This window comes from Xyrauchen texanus, chromosome 4 (assembly GCF_025860055.1).
Source record: "Xyrauchen texanus isolate HMW12.3.18 chromosome 4, RBS_HiC_50CHRs, whole genome shotgun sequence".
NCBI lineage: Eukaryota > Metazoa > Chordata > Actinopteri > Cypriniformes > Catostomidae > Xyrauchen > Xyrauchen texanus.
In genome coordinates this window covers 43,643,603-43,662,803 of record NC_068279.1, presented here as the reverse complement: position 1 = coordinate 43,662,803, position 19,201 = coordinate 43,643,603, and the positions used below count along the sequence as shown (strand labels likewise).

General features: G+C 37.8%; 1 protein-coding gene across 1 annotated transcript in view; it reads right to left on the bottom strand.

The window, feature by feature from the left end:
• LOC127637669 (rho guanine nucleotide exchange factor 12-like) overlaps positions 1 to 19,201 on the bottom strand; it is a 104,293-nt gene that overhangs the window by 13,749 nt on the left and 71,343 nt on the right. Inside the window, exons 18-26 of the mRNA XM_052118857.1 lie at positions 18,787 to 18,901; positions 18,593 to 18,698; positions 15,034 to 15,240; positions 14,437 to 14,581; positions 11,694 to 11,729; positions 9,937 to 10,088; positions 5,437 to 5,583; positions 5,257 to 5,342; positions 3,445 to 3,570 (exon numbers count right to left, since the gene is read on the bottom strand). Coding sequence (XP_051974817.1) covers positions 3,445 to 3,570; positions 5,257 to 5,342; positions 5,437 to 5,583; positions 9,937 to 10,088; positions 11,694 to 11,729; positions 14,437 to 14,581; positions 15,034 to 15,240; positions 18,593 to 18,698; positions 18,787 to 18,901 — 1,120 coding nt within the window. The remainder of the gene's footprint in view (positions 1 to 3,444; positions 3,571 to 5,256; positions 5,343 to 5,436; positions 5,584 to 9,936; positions 10,089 to 11,693; positions 11,730 to 14,436; positions 14,582 to 15,033; positions 15,241 to 18,592; positions 18,699 to 18,786; positions 18,902 to 19,201) is intronic.

The window sequence follows — 19,201 nt, the reverse complement described above, 5'->3', positions numbered from 1 at the left end:
CACTGAGATTCAACAAAACTAAAACAGTGTATGGACTGAAACATGTCTAAAATGTTACAATTGTTCAGGTAAGAGTGAAGCTGTGAATAAATGACTCTTTCCAAAAGCTTGGAAATAAAGGGCAAATTGAGCCTGTAATTACTTTGTATTGCTGAATCAAGATGGGAGATCAAAGCTGAATAAAGTTTACACAACTGCATGTTTAAACTAGCTGGAACTAGTCCAAAACCTAGGGAGCTATTAATTATAGCTGTCACGCTTGGACTAATCGTCTTAAAAACATCGTAACTCAGCGAGTATTGACGTTGACTCCCACCCCTGGAGTCGCGAGTTCGATTCCAGGGCATGCTGAGTGATTCCAGCCAGATCTCCTAAGCAACCAAATTGGCCCAGTTGCTAGGGAGGGTAGAGTCACATGAGGTAACATCCTTGTGGTCGCGATGAGTGGTTCTCACTCTCAATGTGGCACGTGGTAAGTTGTGCATGGATCACGGAGAATAGCATGAGCCTCCCATACTGTGAGTCTCTGCAGTGTAATGCACAGCGAGCCACATGATAAGATGCAGAAGCGGAGGCTACTGAGACTTGTCCTCCGCAACCTGGATTGAGGTGAGTAACCGTGCCACCAGGAGGACCTACTAAGTAGTGGGAATTGGGCATTCCAAACTGGGAGAAAAAGGGGATAAATATATCTATGAAAAGATGTGCAGGAAGAACATCAAACTTGCAACCTGAACATTTAATCATTGAAATGACATCAGCTAGCTGGGATGAGGAAACTGGCTGAAAGTGAGACCGACAGCTGGCAGGTGGAGATAATTGTGGAAATGCCAACTTAGAAGGTACAATAGTAGAATTTATATTTTTTATTTTGAGAATAAAATAAAATGTCTCATTAGTAAGAAAATACATTAGTAATGGGTTTTAAAACAAATAATTGGTCTTAAAGCTTTGGGTCTATTTGCATTATCAGCAATTCATTTTAAAAGAAATTGGATTTTGCCTCCTTTATGATGTTTGATAATTAATTAAACATGCCTTTAGAATATCATAGGAGACCTGAAGCTTGTCCCTTTTCCACTTTCGCTCCACTTTTCTACACTCTGAGAGTGCGGGTGACATCATTTAGCCAAGGCTGGGAGGCACCCTTTACTCTCCTTGGCTTAAGTAGAGCAACAATGTCAAGAGCAATAGAAAATTATTTATTAAAAGCTTTAACCAAATGTTTAGTGTCCGTATCATTTGAAACATCGTATGTGAAGTGTGATAAATAATTATCAGAAAATAAGTTGCCGGTGGAGGAATTAATAGCACAGGAATAGTGTAAAGGCTGAGAAAAGTTAGGTAAAGGACATGAACAAGCAGATTCAAACACAACTGAATAGTGGTCAGAAATACCAGCAACAGAAACCTCCAAATTTGAAACATAAAACCATGAGACAGCACAAGGTCTAATGTATGACCCAAATTATGTGTTGGATCATAGACTGATTGTACAAAGTAAGTGATACAAATACTTTTTTACAAAGGTTTGGATGGACAACAGAGGTGAACGTTAAAATCCCCAAGAATCAACAGTCTGTCACCATGAGTCACTAGATCTGAGATGAAAACAGAGAATTGATGGATAAACTTTTTATTAAATTTAACAGGTCTGTATACCAGTGCACATAGAATGGGGTCCATGATGTCAAACTTTAATAACTGGACCTCAAAGCTGGAAAACATGTCCATAGGCAAGTTTCGGCATTTAAAAAGAGTTTCTGAAAATAGTGACCACCATGTCCAGAAGTCCATGGAGAACTGAAGAAGGCACAATCTGTGGACTCTCCATTTCTCATCACTTGAACTGGTGGGGAAACAGCGATGTGTAGACCAGATAACCGAAATGTGGTAATGTTGAGGGATGCAGCCGGCATCCTCGAGCAGAGATCATGGCGAGATCTCCAGTGGACATACTGGGGACGACATGTGATTCCCAGGGTAGCACAATGATTGTAGACTCCAACAGGAAGAGAGAACAAGGAGTGCAGTCATTGTAAACCCACGGGAGAGTAATAAAGCACCATGTTGGGAAAACAATAAAAACACGGGTCAGCGAATAAGAACCAAGAACCACATGGACTGACGAAAATCAGCGATAAAGTTCCAGCATGCCAGAGTGATCAGTAGAAGACAAATCATCGATGGTGGCCCATCTACACAAGCTAGATTTAATTTCCACGCAGCCCAACTCACTGGTCAAATCAGAGCATGGTGATGCAGTGGGGGCATTGCATAGATCGCAGACAGACGAAAAGTCAATAGTCCATATAAAGGCATACAAGGCAAACTGTACATTCTATCGATTGCTTGTTTTCAATTTTCAGCATTGTGTGGGTAACTCAGTCCACTGTGAACTGGCACCGGTACCAAGACTATCCTTCATATTGTTGCATATAAGAGGTTGCGTGATAAACTCTGGGGAGCAAAGAGCACAACTATTGAAGCTTGGACAAATAATGCAGACTAATATTCTATCAGAAAATCTTTTTTTCCATGTAATTGCTTTACAATGATTAAAAAAAAAAACTGGATTCACCACTGGACATTAACTCTGGGACAACCCGCATTGGTTCCATCCGGTCCGGTAGACATCATGACAACGGTTGCCCAATCTCACTGTTTCTACACTTTAGGTTAGCAGCATGACAAAAAAACAGAGCAGTGTACACAGCAAGCACTTCTAAGCACATAGCACTGTCCGTTCAGCGCTGTATCCTTGAATTTCTTCTCTAGCACCAAACACGCTTCATTTAAGCTCTTTCACGCTCAGCAAACATCGCCTCTCTTCCCTAGCCCACGACAGATGCGTTATTTTAACAACAGTAGACCGTAGTGGAGAAATACAGTTAGCAGCAATATAGATTGATACTGGAATCTTTCACTAAAACACGCTGAAAACTAAAAAGAAAGCAAAGTGAAACAATCTTCATGTGTCTGATATTATAGTTTAGCTAACCAAGGTTTGTGACAGGACAATTTATGGTTCCAGGGCACCTTTAGACTAGAAAAGTTTGGTAGATTTGCATTTAAGAGAAAGTATAAAAATGGTTAGCACAGGCTTTTGCATTACCAACATTTTCTATATATATATATATATATATATATAAAAGTAGAGGTTCCCCTATAGTCCACTACTTTGATTGTCTTTGGGCCCCAAATGTCCTTATTCTTGCCCAGTTATTAAGAGACTTTTTGACTATTTATGATTAATTATTTTTTATTATTTAGTACTATTGCTGCCAACTTGGAAATGTATAATAATTACTCCCAAAAATTTGCATTTCTTACACATTGGCATTTTTCACAATGGCTACTGGACTTTAGTTGGGACATAAATGTTGAGGCCGGACCTCTTGGAACTTCAATTGAATACCCCTGTTAGACTGTTAGTGCACTGACCTGTATGAAAGAGTTGAAGCGCTGGTCTTTCTTCTGTTTGCTCTTGATGAGTTCCAGTGCGAAAGGCTGATTACTGCAGTATGTGCCTGTTGCTCTCTTGATCTTCTCTTCCTCTTCCCCACTGAACTTTAGGTAAAGACAGGAGTGAGTATGAAACTTCCTTCCTCGATCATTTTAGATGGTATCTACTTGATCAAACCTGGGGATTTATGGTCACTAGCTAGTCCAAGTTGGATTATGAGGCTGATCAAATGGACTATCAGTTGGTAGGGCAGATTTTGACCTGGTAGAACATCTTGGTTAAAGGAATATTCCAGGTTCAATACAAGTTAAATTCTATTGACAGAATTTGTGGCATAATGTTGATTATCACAAAAATTAATTTAGACTTGTCCATCCTTTTCTTTAAAAAAATCTAAAATTGAGGTTACAGTGAGGCTCTTACGATGGCAGTGAATGGGGGGCAATTTTTGGAGGGTTTAAAAGGCAGAAATGTGAAGCGTATCATTTTATTAAAGTATTTGCATCAATTCTTCTGTTAGAACTCATGTATTATTTGTGCTTTAAAGTTGTTTAAATTGTACTTTTTACAGTAATTTTAGGGTTTGTTGACATTAGATCATCATAGCAAAAAACTTTAAAAATTGGCTATATATAATTTTACCGTCTCGTATAGCTAATGCGCATGCGCGTTCTCAAGTTTATTGAAAGCCGATTTCTGTATCTAAAAGGTGATTGTATTTTTTTTTTTTTACATCCTTTCTACATCCATTGACCGTTGGCTGCCGTTGGGCGTTCCAATTTCTCCCATTAATTTTAATAGAAGTGGCCCGTCTCTGCTAAAAATACATTATTCACACTAGCGTCATCTTTGATTTTGAATGGGAATGACAACAAGGTAGTGAGATATAGACTTAAAATCTCTTCAATGGGGTATACTGCAGTTTAAAATGTTTTTGGACCGTTCTGCGGACAAAATATTTATACAATATCTGTTCAAAAACATTCAGTATACAAAGAACTCCAGACAACACGAGTTGTAGAAAATCAGATGTGATCTTGGAGCTTTAAACTGCTTTATACCGTTCATGTCATTGAAGAAAAGAGAGGGTAAGTCTCTCCCTCACAGCCTTGATGTCATTCCCATTAAAAATCAAAGATGTTGCTAGCATGATATGGTAAGGTCTATAGTCTCTGTTTTGACAAGCAGGAGATGTTCATGAAACAATGACATCTCTTGACATCACCAAAGAACAGTCCTTGAAATGGTCTTTACTTTTGAAAAAGTAATTGTTTTAATGTTCATAAATTTGCCCCCATTCACTTCCATTCTATGTTCCTCACTGTAACCCAGATTTTTGCTTTTTTTAAAGAAAAGGAGGGATGAGTCAATTTCTTTTTTGGGATATCAATATTCTTCCACAAATGCTTTTGATTGAGCTTAGCTTGTATTTAACTCTGAATATTCCTTAGAGCTGGAAGACTACCTTGGAACAGAAACAAGCCAGCTACCATGTTCCACTTGCAATCATAGCTTTAACCAAATTTTTGTCAAATAATATGCTTTCTAGGATGAGAACATCCCCTCGCCCTAGTACAACCTGCAATTCATGATTCATGTCTGTAAAGTAACTAAAAGCTATTGGCTATTTAAAAAAAAAAAGACAAGTCCTTCGATACATCCTGCCCCAACTTCTTGTTTCAACAGGAAATACGTCAACACAGGAAAGAAAATTGCCTTTCTTCAAGGCAGTTTTTGCTTGTTGTCATATCTATTTTCAAAAATGTTCTACATAAATCTTTCTTTCTTACCCAGGACAGCAGATCATCTCCTACTGTGTCAATTACCACCGTCTCATTCTTTTTCCGAATGGTTGTCATTTGTTCCATTAAGGAAACTGAAGATGAGAAGAAGGGAGTGTTACGAAGTAATTATTATTATGGCAGAAGTTTGAAAAATGAAGTAATTTGTAAAGTTCTAATAAGTTTTACTGTGCAGCTGAAGGATCTCGTCGAGGTTGGTGAAGATGTTTTTGATGTCTGCAGGAGGCAGGATGGTCTCTTTGCTCAGTGGCTGGTAAAACACAGTGTCCAGAACCCTCAGCATCCTCACATGTGCTCTCTCAGTATAGAACAACTCTGTGAAAAACGCAAGAGACATAAATCAAATAGTGTGCTCATACGAGTAAGCATGAGTGTTTGGTGAAATCAGATTACTTCTTCCATTTAATAATGTAGGGACCCACCTTAAATTTTTCCAGTAGTCCGGTAACAGTGGCTGTTCGGTTGTTAGTCATATTATGCTTTCATTTAACAATGGTTAATATAAAATCTAACATTAACGTCTAAAAAGGTTTTAGTGACATTTATTTGGCTGTCCAGCTTTTGTAAAGCCTACACTAGGACTGGGTGATGTCTTAAATTATATCTTGATATTTTTCAGCCTATTGACGAAATTCAATATATATATCAGTAATTATGTATTTGCTCTAAAATGGCTCAAAAGTTGTTGTTTTTTTTTAATCAGAGGAACCATCATTTTATCCAAACAGCCATTGTAGCCAAGAAGAATCTATATTTTAAAGACATTAAATAAAAACCTATTTAAATGATTATGATTAATTTTTCATTAAATAAACACAAGGGAGAATGAAATTCAATCATATTCATTGATATGCAAATATGCATTGATATATACAGTGCATCCGAAAGTATTCACAGCGCTTCACTTTTTCCACATTTTGTTATGTTACAGCCTTATTCCATAATTGATTAAATTCAATATTTTCCTCAAAATTCTACAAACAATACCCCATAATGACAACGTGAAAGAAGTTTGTTTGAAATGTTTGCAAATTTATTACAAAAAAAGAAATCACATGTACATAAGTATTCACAGCCTTTGCTCAATACTTTGTTGAAGCACCTTTGGCACCAATTACAGCTTCAAGTCTTTTTGTGTATGATGCTACAAGCTTGGCACACCTATTTTTGGGCAGTTTCTCCCATTCTTCTTTGCAGGACCTCTCAAGCTCCATCAGGTTGGATGGGGAGCACAGCCATTTTCAGATCTCTCCAGAGATGTTCAATCGGGTTCAAGTCTGGGGTCTGGCTGGGCCACTCAAGGACATTCACAGAGTTGTCCCGTAGCCACTCCTTTGTTATCTTGGCTGTGTGCTTAGGGTCGTTGTCCTGTTGGAAGATGAACCTTCGCCCCAGTCTGAGGTTCAGAGCGCTCTGTAGCAGGTTTTCATCAAGGATGTCTCTGTACATTGCTGCATTCATCTTTCCCTCGATCCTGACTAGTCTCCCAGTTCCTGCTGCAGAAAAACATCCCCTCACTGTAGGGATGGTATTGGCCAGGTGATGAGCGGTGCCTGGTTTCCTCCAAACATGAAGCTCGCCATTCAGGCCAAAGAGTTCAATCTTTGTTTCATCAGACCAGAGAATTTAGTTTCTCATGGTCTGAGAGTCCTGAGGTGTCTTTTGGCAAACTCCAGATGGGCTGTCATGTGCCTTTTACTGAGGAGTGTCTTCCATCTGGCCACTCTACCATACAGGCTGATGGTTGTTCTTCTGGAAGGTTCTCCTCTCTCCACAGAGATACGCTGGAGCTCTGTCAGAGTGACCATCGGGTTTTTGGTCACCACCCTGACTAAGGCCCTTCTCCCCCAAATCGCTCAGTTTGGCCGGGCGGCCAGCTCTAGGAAGAGTTATGGAGGGTCCAAACTTCTTCCATTTACGGATGATGGAGGCCACTGTGCTCATTGGGACCTTCAATGCTGCAGACATTTTTCTGTACCCTTCCCCAGATCTGTGCCTCGATACAATCCTGTCTCAGAAGTCTACAGACAATTCCTTGGACTTCATGGCTTGATTTGTGCTCTGACATGCACTGTTAACTGTGGGACCTTGTATAGACAGGTGTAAGTGCCTTTCCAAATCATCTCCAATCAACTGAATTTACCACAGGTGGACTCCAATCAAGTTGTAGAAACAGGATGCACCTGAGCTCAATTTTGAGTATCATGGCAAAGGCTGTGAATACTTATGTACATGTGATTTCTTTTTATTATTTTTAATAAATGTGCAAAGATTTCAAAAAATTTTCTTTCATGTTGGCATTATGGGGTATTGTTTGTAGAATGTTTAGGAAAATAATGAATTTAATCCATTTTGGAATAAGGCTGTAACATAACAAAATGTGGAAAAAGTGAAGCACTGTGAATACATTCCAGATGCACTGTAATTTAAAATAATACATAGTAGCTTTTCCCCACTTTTTCCCCCAATTTGGAATGCCCAATTCCCATTGTGCTTTTAAGTCCTCGTTGACGCATAACGGGTGGCGGAGGCCAAATCCCAATTGCCTCCGCGTCTGAGACCGTCAATCCACGCATCTTATCACGTGGCTTGAGCGCATTGCCACGGAGACATAGCTCGAGTGGAGGCTTCACGCTCAACTCACCACGTGCCCTACTGAGAACGAACCACATTATAGCAACAACGAAGAGGGTACCCCATGTGACTCTACCCTCCCTAGCAACCGGGCCAATTTGGTTGCTTAGGAGACCTGGCTCAGAACGATTCGAACTAGCGAACTACAGGGTTGATAGCCAGCATCTTTACCACTGAGCTACCCAGGTCCCTGATACGTGTTTTTACGTTACTACATTTTTGTGAATGAACAAGGAGTACAAAGCTATTTCACTCGCATATTTTTGAAACCCCAGTTTTGCATAATACAAAATTATCACTGTGGGACACATCAGTTTTATTATTATAATATAATGCTTAATTATCTTAATTATTCTGATGATTAGATTTGCATTATACCAAAGTAATATATTTCTGTCCTGTTTACTTCACCTCCACCTGGGGCTTTTATTTTGACACCGAAAGTGCTGTCGTATTTACTTCATCTTCACAAGGAGCTTTTAATTTTACACGGAAAAGGTGATGTGTGTTTGACAGTTTACAATATTCTGCATTTCCTAAAATGCTGCAATCATTTCCTTTTCTGTTATACAATGCTGCCCGCGTTTGTAGATTTGCATAATATCTTGCAGCGGTTACTAATGTTTGGAATTGCGTGAATGCTGATTTACTTTGATTTCACAATACATGTGAACTGATCTGAGAGCAATGCCATAAGCACAGTTCAGCATGTCACCAGTTTGTTCTGAATCATCTTTAAATCACAGCCTTTTGTGGAATAATAATCACATATGCCCAAATCGCCCAATAGCGTCTGGCTGCAGACTTGCACTCTCAGACTTGCACGCTCAGACACGAGCGCTTCCGCTGCAAGTGACGTCACTTGCACGCTCAGACACTAGCGCTTCCGCTTCAGCGTAAACTATTGACTTGTTAAAAGTTTAAATAATGTAAATCGCTGGTACAATTTTCTGAATTGGCTGCAAAATGACAATTTTATTATTATTATTATTACTGAACAAAACGAGCTAATGCCTGTCAGTCTAACTCTGTTTACTTTAAACAAAGACTGGCTCTGTCGGATTGAGAACAGATCATTCAAAAATCATTTCGTAAACATTATATATATATATATGCTTTTTCGTTACATGATAAGATTTTTACATTTTACCTTCATATACGCTATTTTTTTATCTCTGATACAAATAAAAATAAATTAATGTTATGCCTAACAACCACTCACGGTATTAAATACATAAAGGAAACTATTTAATAGAGTGCTATTACATGGTTTGCACGTTGAACCCAGTGTAGTTCAATAGCGTTTGGACCGTCCCGTCCTGTTTTAATGTCTACATTTTTTGTAAAATACGTACTGTAACATACATGCAATATTCGGTCATTCGACCTTGCATCTCAGTTCAGTTCAGCACAGCTCATTACATTAGCGCAAGCGCTTGTGTCTGAGCGTGCAAGTCTGAGAGTGCAAGTCTGCAGCCAGACCCTTCTCAAATCGCCATTTTTATGATATTTTGATTAATTGTGCAGCCCTGAAGGATCGAGAAATTAGGCTACTGATGCACTCTTAACGTAATGGCCAAATTAAAGCACATTAAAATTATCACGATATTCACAATATTGGTAAATTTTACATCAGCAAAATTATCTATATTATATCGTTAATATTCTATATATCGCCCAGCCCTAGTCTACACTTGACTTCAATGATGTCACTACATTTAATCACACAAGTGGTTTTGCAAAATGCAAACACATCACTTCAAATTGAAAATTATATACTTATATATTTGAACTAAGATAAGAATATGCTATTAAATTATAGGTTATGCCATGGCAGAAAACATCTCTGAACTGCACTAAACAGCATTAGAAATCTGTTCAAACATAGTAATAATTAAATAATCTCATTAAAGTCAAGAAAATGTAATTTAGTAACTACAAATTTTATTAGTTACTAATTACATTGTTTAGAGTAACTCCAACCTGTTCATACAGTGAACCACACTTCTCCATGGTGACTGCAGTGTCACTCACCGTTCATGACTTCCTGTCTCTTGATTTCCTGAGGGGTGAGTGTGGCCAACACGTCTCTGCTCACCATCGTCTGCCAGTGAGGATGCTCCAGCTCCACATCAGCTACCTGATCATCTTCACTTTGAACATCTCCAGAGCCCAGCGCCTCCATTCTGATGTACAAACACACCCCAGCAAATACAATGACAATCTGGCATCAATTCAGAATAACTAAACACAAACTAAACTGATCCCACCACAAATCAAAGCTTAAAAAAGCACAAAACACAAACCAGAAAAATGCAACAACCCTTTACAGTGAGTGCAAAACTCCAAATAGTAGTGATAGACCAATTAATCCATAAATTATTTGGCCATTTTTATGATTATGAGTATGCTTGGCCGTGCCCACTTAGGCAATTAAAAGAAATGATAGTTCTTAATTTGAGCGATCTTGATATCGATTCTTAAATCCCAAGATCGATCTTTCACTCAATGCACACAATTTTGCGCTATGCGACTGAAGTGAATATATTTGGCAACTGGCTGGTAAATGTTTACATGTCACTCACCAGTAATTGTGTAATTTAGTTGTGAAGTGTTCATCAGTGAGAGTTAAAGTTGTTCTGTGTAATGTGTGTTCAAGACGAGATCCACGTGACACATTTGTCATTGAATACTGTCTCTTTTAATACCCTTTCTGTTCTTTACAGTCAGTTGTTGATCAAAAACAACTACAAAAAACATTTAATTCTAATCATGCATCACACAGATGAGGTAAAACCATTCGAGTCTTCTCTAGTTAACGTGTGCTCATTTAAAGACGCTGATTACAGAAATGACGTTTTTTGTTAAAGTGACAGTACCGGTTTTAGCACGTGTTCAACAAATCAATGTAAATACTTGTAAATAGTACAAATTATTCAGCTTAACAATAAATATGTAACAAAAATAATATATGAAATATAAACTTTTAAATACATTTATTTATAAAAATAAAAAAAAGCCAAAATGATGAAAAATAAAATATAATTAATAAAATAAAGTTTTCCTAATGTACCTAGATTAAAGGTCCTCTGTATAATTAACAGTATTAGCTGTAAAATACTTTCTTTTGTATGCAAGCAAAAAGGACATTATAACTGAAATAAACCCAAATGAATCAATATCGAATTGAATCGGGAAATCTGTATCAATACCCAGCCCTAGAGCACTTCTCATCTGCTGTTATTAAACTGTGTAATACACATAATAACTATAACGCCTATAGGCCACCTTGCTGTTTTGATGTTGGCACTGGCCATTGAAAACCCCCAGCGATATTACAATGAATGATACAACCCACTTGTGTACTTATGAATGGGAGAATTTGCAACGCTCCATATGGAGGACAAAATAAACACTAAATCCCGCCTTAGAGTTGAAAGAGCCTATCCTCTTTTTATAGAAGCATCGTGCATGCGAATTTGCTGGACCAGCATGAAAAACAGTGTATCTTGCAAGCTTTGAGCTAAAGAAACACTATGATACCACTGTTGCCAAATTTGATTGCTGATTTGAAATATGTTATTTGATTATATCTTGACCAACGGTTTTGGGATTTATGTATTTGGCACAAAATACTGAAATACTGAGATTTCAGTTTTTCCGCTTTCAAGTAGATAGCAGCTGTCCTTCCATGACTAGAAATACTGTAGCTGTTACTGTTGCAAATATGGACATGATATGGGGACTTATAAACCCCATATTGATAAACCATTGAAACAGAGACCACTCACCTCCTGTCAGGCCTGGGGGTCCCTGTGTCCTGCGCCCTGTAAGGTATAACAGTCGAATTACCCTACAGAACAAACAATTCCTTAAAAAAAACTCACAAAAGCCCCATGTCATCATCAGTACTCCCTCTGTCTCCTGCAGAGCCCCGGTCATGAGGCAGCAGCTCTTCACAGATCATTGCCATCCTCTCTGTCTTCACAGAGTGTCTTTCCCAATAAGATCACTTACAGAGGGGAGCACTACACAATAACGCTTTGTTTCAGCCGTCGCATGCGTGTCTTCTCCACGGAGACAGAGGGAACAGAAATAGCTGTGAGGCCAGTGGTGTGGCCACTGAGAGATAGACTAGACTTCTCTTATAGACTAAACTGGCTCATTTTCAGACAGCGGCTGCTTGTCAGGATCTTCTGCAGGAATTTCTTATGCAAATCCCAAATGCAGAAAAGCTTCCAAAATGAGAGTGTTTTTAGGGTGAGTATTCTGCCCATTACAATGATGGATAAAGTGAATTAGGGTAATCTGGAAAATTTTGATTTCTGCAATTAATTGTGATAGTCACCCAAACACTTCAAACCAACAAATGATTTTTAGCATACAAAAATCACATGACAACCTACAGAGCAAGAAAATGGTAATGTTAACGACTTGTAATATAAACACCAGAACTTCACAATACCCAATGTCCAAGATTATGCTAATCCAACCATTTAGTATTACATATTTAAAACAATACAATGAAAACAAATTTAAAGGAATGTTCTAGGATCAATACAAGTTAAACTCAATCAACAGCATTTGTGGAATAATATTGATTACAACAAAAATGAATTTGGAATTGAGGTTAACAAAAATTGAGGCACTTACAATGGCAATGTATGGGGCTGTCCATAAACGTTAAAGCACACTTTAATGTTTCAAAAGTATAGCAACGAGACGTAAACAATATGCATGTTAATATTTACATATTTAAAATCCCATAATAATCTTTTGTGTAAATTTAATTTGTATCCTATTTAACTTTGTTGCCATGATGAAGAAATGCCGTAAACCCTAAAATTACTGTAGAAATGACGATTTAAACAACTTTACAATTCAAATAATGCACACATTTTGGCTGAAGAATCAACATCAAACTTCCTAATTCTGTTTCACACTCAAACCAGTTTAGATTTTGTATTCTGAACGGCAAAACCTGGATGAAATCTGATTTTTTTTTAAAACAAATCCAAACCATATTTGTATGGATTTTTGGAAACTTGTCAAACCGGAATAGTGCTGGGCGATAGGACGATGTAATTGGAAATCGACGATGACTTACAAAGATCCCGATTGCGGGACAATGAACAGACAATGATCGACAATATCGGGATACGCAAAACCATGGATCTGGGAAGTCTGCAAATATATTAGACGGCCAAGGTGTGAAACTACCACCCGCCACCCACAAAATAGGACGTGGCTGAATCCAGTCCGCAAGCTCCTCGTCCAAAAGTACGTAATGCTGTGTAATTTTGCTCATCAACCCGCAACAGGCTTTCGACCTATAAGACATCTTGGAGTCACACATGACAAGAAATGCTGTTAGTCAAAAAGACAATGAAGAAACACACTATTATATTTTCAAGGACAGGCAAAAGAAACGCCATCAATGTTTGTGTCTGATTCGCTCAGAGGTGTGCAGCACGAGCCTGTCTCATGGAAAACAAGCATGTAAAGAGTTATCACTCCCTTTTATTGGTTTCATTCGTCTGAAAACTGTTCGCAAGAATAATATCTTCTATGAGAATTCTGCAAATGATCTCAGTTCATCTCAGAAGGTGCTGTGAGTTTAGATTGCTTTATTTCCACGTGGTTGGCATGCATTGTGAACACAAATCTGCAGGTTCAGAAATATAAATCTTTGCATTATAGAAACAAAGGTGAAAGTGATTAAATCAAAGTAATACAAGACACATTCACCTTGAACCTAAAATTAAGTTTTATTTTATTTTCTTTAGGCAGCATTAATGGTTACCAATACGCAATACAAACACAAGCATTATTTTGAGAACACAAGGGAATTTATTAGGCACATTTATTTTGATTATTATCATCTTTACATTTATGATCGTTTTTAGTTCTTAATCTGTAGGCTATTAGTAATTTTCCACAAGTTGTCGTTGATGGATGCTTGCGTGATGGTAAATGTTTGGATTTGGGGAGGTGGTTAAATAAGATTTTTTTATTACTTCGTTATTTTATTGCTTTTTTCATTTAGTTTAAAGTGAAATTTGAATTTAGAAAAGTATTTTATGTTTTTCATGTTTCAATAAATGAATAAATATTTTTAAAGCAAAATTAATGAAGCAAAATCCTTCACTGACCCTCGGCAGGGGGTTGACGATGTAATTGGATATTGCAAACTTTTGAGACAATTATCGCTAAAATATTTTTTACTTATTGCCCAGTCCTAGATCGGAATTCAAATAAATGTTTCTGTCAACCAGGGCATCAAATATATTCAATGTCACACATAATGCACAGCAATGTCTAGGTATGGACAAACTGATCAGACATGAGCGGAAGTTAATTTACATCATTCTAATTACTATTGTAATCTACTTTAGGCATAATGTAGATATGCCTACAGATATTGATTATACTGTCTGAACAAATTGATTCGATTAGAATTTATTTGAGCACTTGCAAAACAGATTGGATTTGAAACATAAACAGAAATTGATGGATTCAGATTGGTCGACTCACTTGTCTGTCTCAGGCTCCTCCTCCTGCAGATGTTCCAGGGTACAGGGGCTGAAGTCAAAGTGAGTGTTTGAAGACGACGAGTCCTGTGGGTCTCCTGGGACAGCACCATCTCCCAGTCTGGACAGTGCTGAAGAAGGAACTCCACCTGATCCACAGCCAGAGACACAACTCTTATCAGAACAACATAAGCTCATGAAATCAGTGATGAGGGAGCTTTTTTTAATCAGACTCATCTTGAAAATGGCCTTCGCTGATTATTCATGTTTTGACCACTAATGTTGAAAATAAAACAAATAAAAAACATCAACTGTTTAACAATTCCAATTATGCATACAATAATTTTACTATTATTAAAACATATTAGAAATATCATAAATCTAATTGGATTCACGTTTAAACATGTAGCAGATGCTTTTACCCAAAATAATGTACAATTGTGGATCATCACGATCAATTTATTATAAAAGAGATAAAAATATCTGCAGTAAAACATTGGCAAGCTTCAAGAGAAAGCTAGATCAGCACAAAAGCAAGAGTAGAAGTAGAAGGAATGGGAAGGACAACAGATGGCCTTTAGAGCATCTGAGATAGTCTCACCAGTGTCAGAATCTCGGCTGATGCTGTCGGAGCTCTGTGCAGCTGGTGCACTGTGAGGAGGTGATGTGACCAGGGTAGCAGTGCCATCTGAGCCTTCACTGGACTGACTGCCCCGTACCGGAGGAGACGACCCTTCTGCCTGCTCCCCCACACCCAACGGCAATTGAGGCTTCTGTGAGCGCTGTCTCAACTCCAGAGCCTTGCTAACTGCAGAGAGAATGAGAAAGAGAGTTAAGGCCTACAAAATCAAAGAACGAACAGGTGTGACATCTTTTAGTCAGGCCAAAAAGATGTTTTTGAGTTTGTTTCAATGGTTCGTAACAGCTCGACTGGGGGAACCTTCAGGAAAACGTCATACTGCGGCTAAACACTTTCTTACTGCCATTGGTCCACATCATTGGTAGATGTGACATGGAGCTCCACCTACTTTGAGGACAACAACTAATTCCCATTCAGTCAGTTAAGTTTAGTCAACATGATCTACATCTCTACGATTGTTCAGGTAGAGACATTTTCCAACATTCCACATTTTTATTATTCTACATAATTAAATGAATATACACAAATACTCAAAGTACCCATTGACTCTATTGTTTGATATGCTGCTTTTCTCATTTGCCGTCAACAGTTGAAAGCCATTCACACAACTATTACCATTCTTTTGTGTGTATTCTACCCATTAACACACTTTTATACACCCATCTTTGCAGTAGTATCAGTGTCATCAAAAATTACATTAACAGAGTGTAATCTGACACTATTATAGCCATGTATAGCGTGCTAGTGCATTATGCATCATGAATTCAGAATTTAAACAAGACAAACTACACATCTACTGCACATGTTTTCCTTTCAATCATCATCCATTTGATTGAACAGCTTCTTTTACTGATCTCATGTGAATTCTACTCATAGAATGAGGCATGAATTCATTGATAACACATTTTAATGTCATATTAGTTAAGGTTTCACATGTAGTCTTGAGCATCCTCATATTTAAATGTACCTCTATACTCCTGCCCAAGCAGTGTGGTGGGTGTTTGAATGTTCGTAAACAGTATGTCGTTGCTCAGCTGTTTCAAATTTCTTATTGGCTCCGAGCAAATTAGAAGAACAATTTAGCCGTGAGTGTGCCGGGGCCTTTATTCTGACCCTGAATAAAATATCTATGCAAACCAGAGTCCCCTTACATATTCTCCAATGACTTTCCATGACTACAAAAATATTTTATAGAGATTGCCATCATAAAGAGCAATCTCTAGCCAATGCAATATTTTAAAGTGAAGAATAATTACATGACTTCTTAATGACTTTTTAAGATTCTATTACTTTCCATGACCATTCTCAGATGAGAGGCTTTTCCTGACATATGATCTGGCTAGAGGCCATATTGTGTACATATGGGTTTTTTTTTGTACACTAATTAGTGTACAAATTAGTGTTTCCCAGAGTTAGTCAAAATGTTCTTACACTAAGTCATAATTTAGTTTGCATGATTATTTTCCACCCTTTCTCTGACTTTCTCAGACCTTTAAGACATCTATATGCAAATTATCACTGTTATGATTGGTGAACTGCCCTGCAAAAGCAAAAGACCTTAACTCACTAGAGTGTGAAACTGAGAAAAATGACTTTAAAGTTTCTGTTTTGTCCAGACAAAAGTATTATAGGTAGGACTCCCAAAATTTCACAACTAGTTGCTATACAGAAGAAATGTTTGTATGCAAAAAATCTTGAGCTCAAAATTGACCTTTGACCCTTGTTTGGCAGTTACTGTACTCTGCCTTTGTATCATGTGCCAAAACCCAGGAGTCATGCAAAGGCAAAAGGTCAGTAACTGACATATAATCAATATTTACTTGCTGTTCACCATACTTACATCCATTATAAGAACACCTAACCAAGGTCTAGTCATCATGGTATTTGTTTTAAATTATATAGAAGACCTTTGGTTGTTCCTATTTAGTGCTATAATGATCAGGATAGTGCGGCAACACTAACACAGTTAAACAGTATAACAGATAAGTTACTTTGCAGTACAGTATGTACAGTATGAATAAATACAATACATAGTTTCACAATAAAGATAATTTAATTATAATTGAATACAAAGGTATATGTATTTAAATGCAAGATATAGAGTAATAATTAATTAAACATTGGACCAATACATTAGAGATTAGAGACTGCTCATTCCAAGTTTTTTACTGCGCCCAAATAAAATCTTACTGAAAGCTCATTTTTTGAGATATCAACCTAAAATTTGGAACACAACTTGTCCATAGGTATATATGACAAAGCATTCTTGAAATAAAACCATTTAAGTTTGCATAGTGATTTTCATGTCTATGCGAAAAAAGGGGGAGGGGTGACAGTTAAAGTGTTAAGGGCCACCAAACTGCTCAAGATGCACGACTTGGATTACTACTTTTTAATTCTGAGATAATATAGACAGAGTATACCGAAAAAAAGTTGGAATTACTTTTACTATTTAGGTTAGCCTACTTTGTACGGACGTTAGCGATAACTAGCTGTAAAATCTGACGTGAACACCTGCAAGAAGGAAATATGGCTCAAACACGTATGGATTGTTGTGGATACAGCAGATGACGTGCATTGCTATGGATTATATCTTCTATGGATTATATCGGATTGCATGGAAAGGTAGGATGCCTCTGTATTTCATATTTGGTTTTCAGCATCTGATGTGAGGCGAGTGTCAGCGTCAACGTTAGCGCTAATTTACGTGACACCGATTCAATTTAGCTAGCTCCGGGCTGTCACTGACATTGACAGATCTGAACCATCGCCCTATCACATCGCTATCACAGAGTAATAATACAAACAAGCAGTTGGCAGTCTACACTTTATTTCAAAGATGTGTCGTGTGTATGTTACGCGGTTTGGTGACAATAAAAGAGCGGTAATCTTTGACAGTATGACAAAGCCAGAGTACAGTAACATCACAGCGGCACCGTAACATCTCTCTTGATGCCAGGCGAAACAAAGTCAGAACGCCTTAAACTAAACTTAAGCGTGCTGGAACAAAGGCTAAGAGCCGTAACAACCGTTACGGCGTTCTGCTGTGGTTTCTCGTATGGTTTTGGATGTTACGGTTGTCATAGCCCTTTAATTTCTCGTTAAAACAATCAAATTGACTCACGATATTTATTCACATGATAAAGGAGGTCTTGAATACCCCAAAAATGACATTAACTCATTTTTGACCAAACATGATGTTACGGCGTTTTGCCTTTGTAGGGCAGTGAAGAACATCAAAGTATGCCTACATAGTATACTGTACAGTCTTTTATACTAGTAAACTCTTATTTCAAAAGAGCAAACAAAATCCTGTTTCCCATGGCATGTCCCCTTTAAATAAAAGTGGTAAATAGCTTATTTAATAGCTCATTTTATATTCACTAGCTAATGACTGCATAGCTTCAAAGACTTGTCATAACTGTACCTGCACATCATTAAACTGATTTTTCTGTATTAGTCTGACTGTATCTGACTAAAAGATTTTTCACAGATTTTCAAAATTAATCAATCAACTTACGTGAAGATGCATTAATCGCGCTCGGCCGTCTTGGAGGGAAGACACCAGAAAATCGTGGTTTCTTGGATTTCTCCTCACTTCCATCTTTCTCAGGCTTTATACTCTTCTGTTGGACACAAAGAGACTGGTTTGATTTCACTGGCTTCAAGCAGTCATGTTGAGACAGAGTGAGGAAGGTTGCTGAGAGTTTGTACCTTTATCTTAGGGAAAAGGTTCATTAGTTTGGGCTTGTGCTCCAGCCCTCGAGACTCTTTCACTTTAACACCCAACTGCTTCATATAAGACAGTATCACAAACTGTATTGTGGTACTGTGAGAGAGAAAAAGACAGACAGATAAAATGTACCTTCATAACATGCATGAATTGTCCCTGGTTTGCTAGTTTGGTGACAACACCTCTCTCACCAATACAATAACGTTTGCATCATGTGTCAGGATCTGGCATTCAAAGCTACTGATATCACTGGTCTACTGATATGGACCGTTTTGCGCTTTCATTCAGCAAAACTTTACTCAGACTGACCAAAATTTGAGACACGTTTTGTGCTAATAATATTTTGCTGTTTCTAGTCACTTTGCTGTGTTGCTCTGGGTATGGATAGGCCTTTAC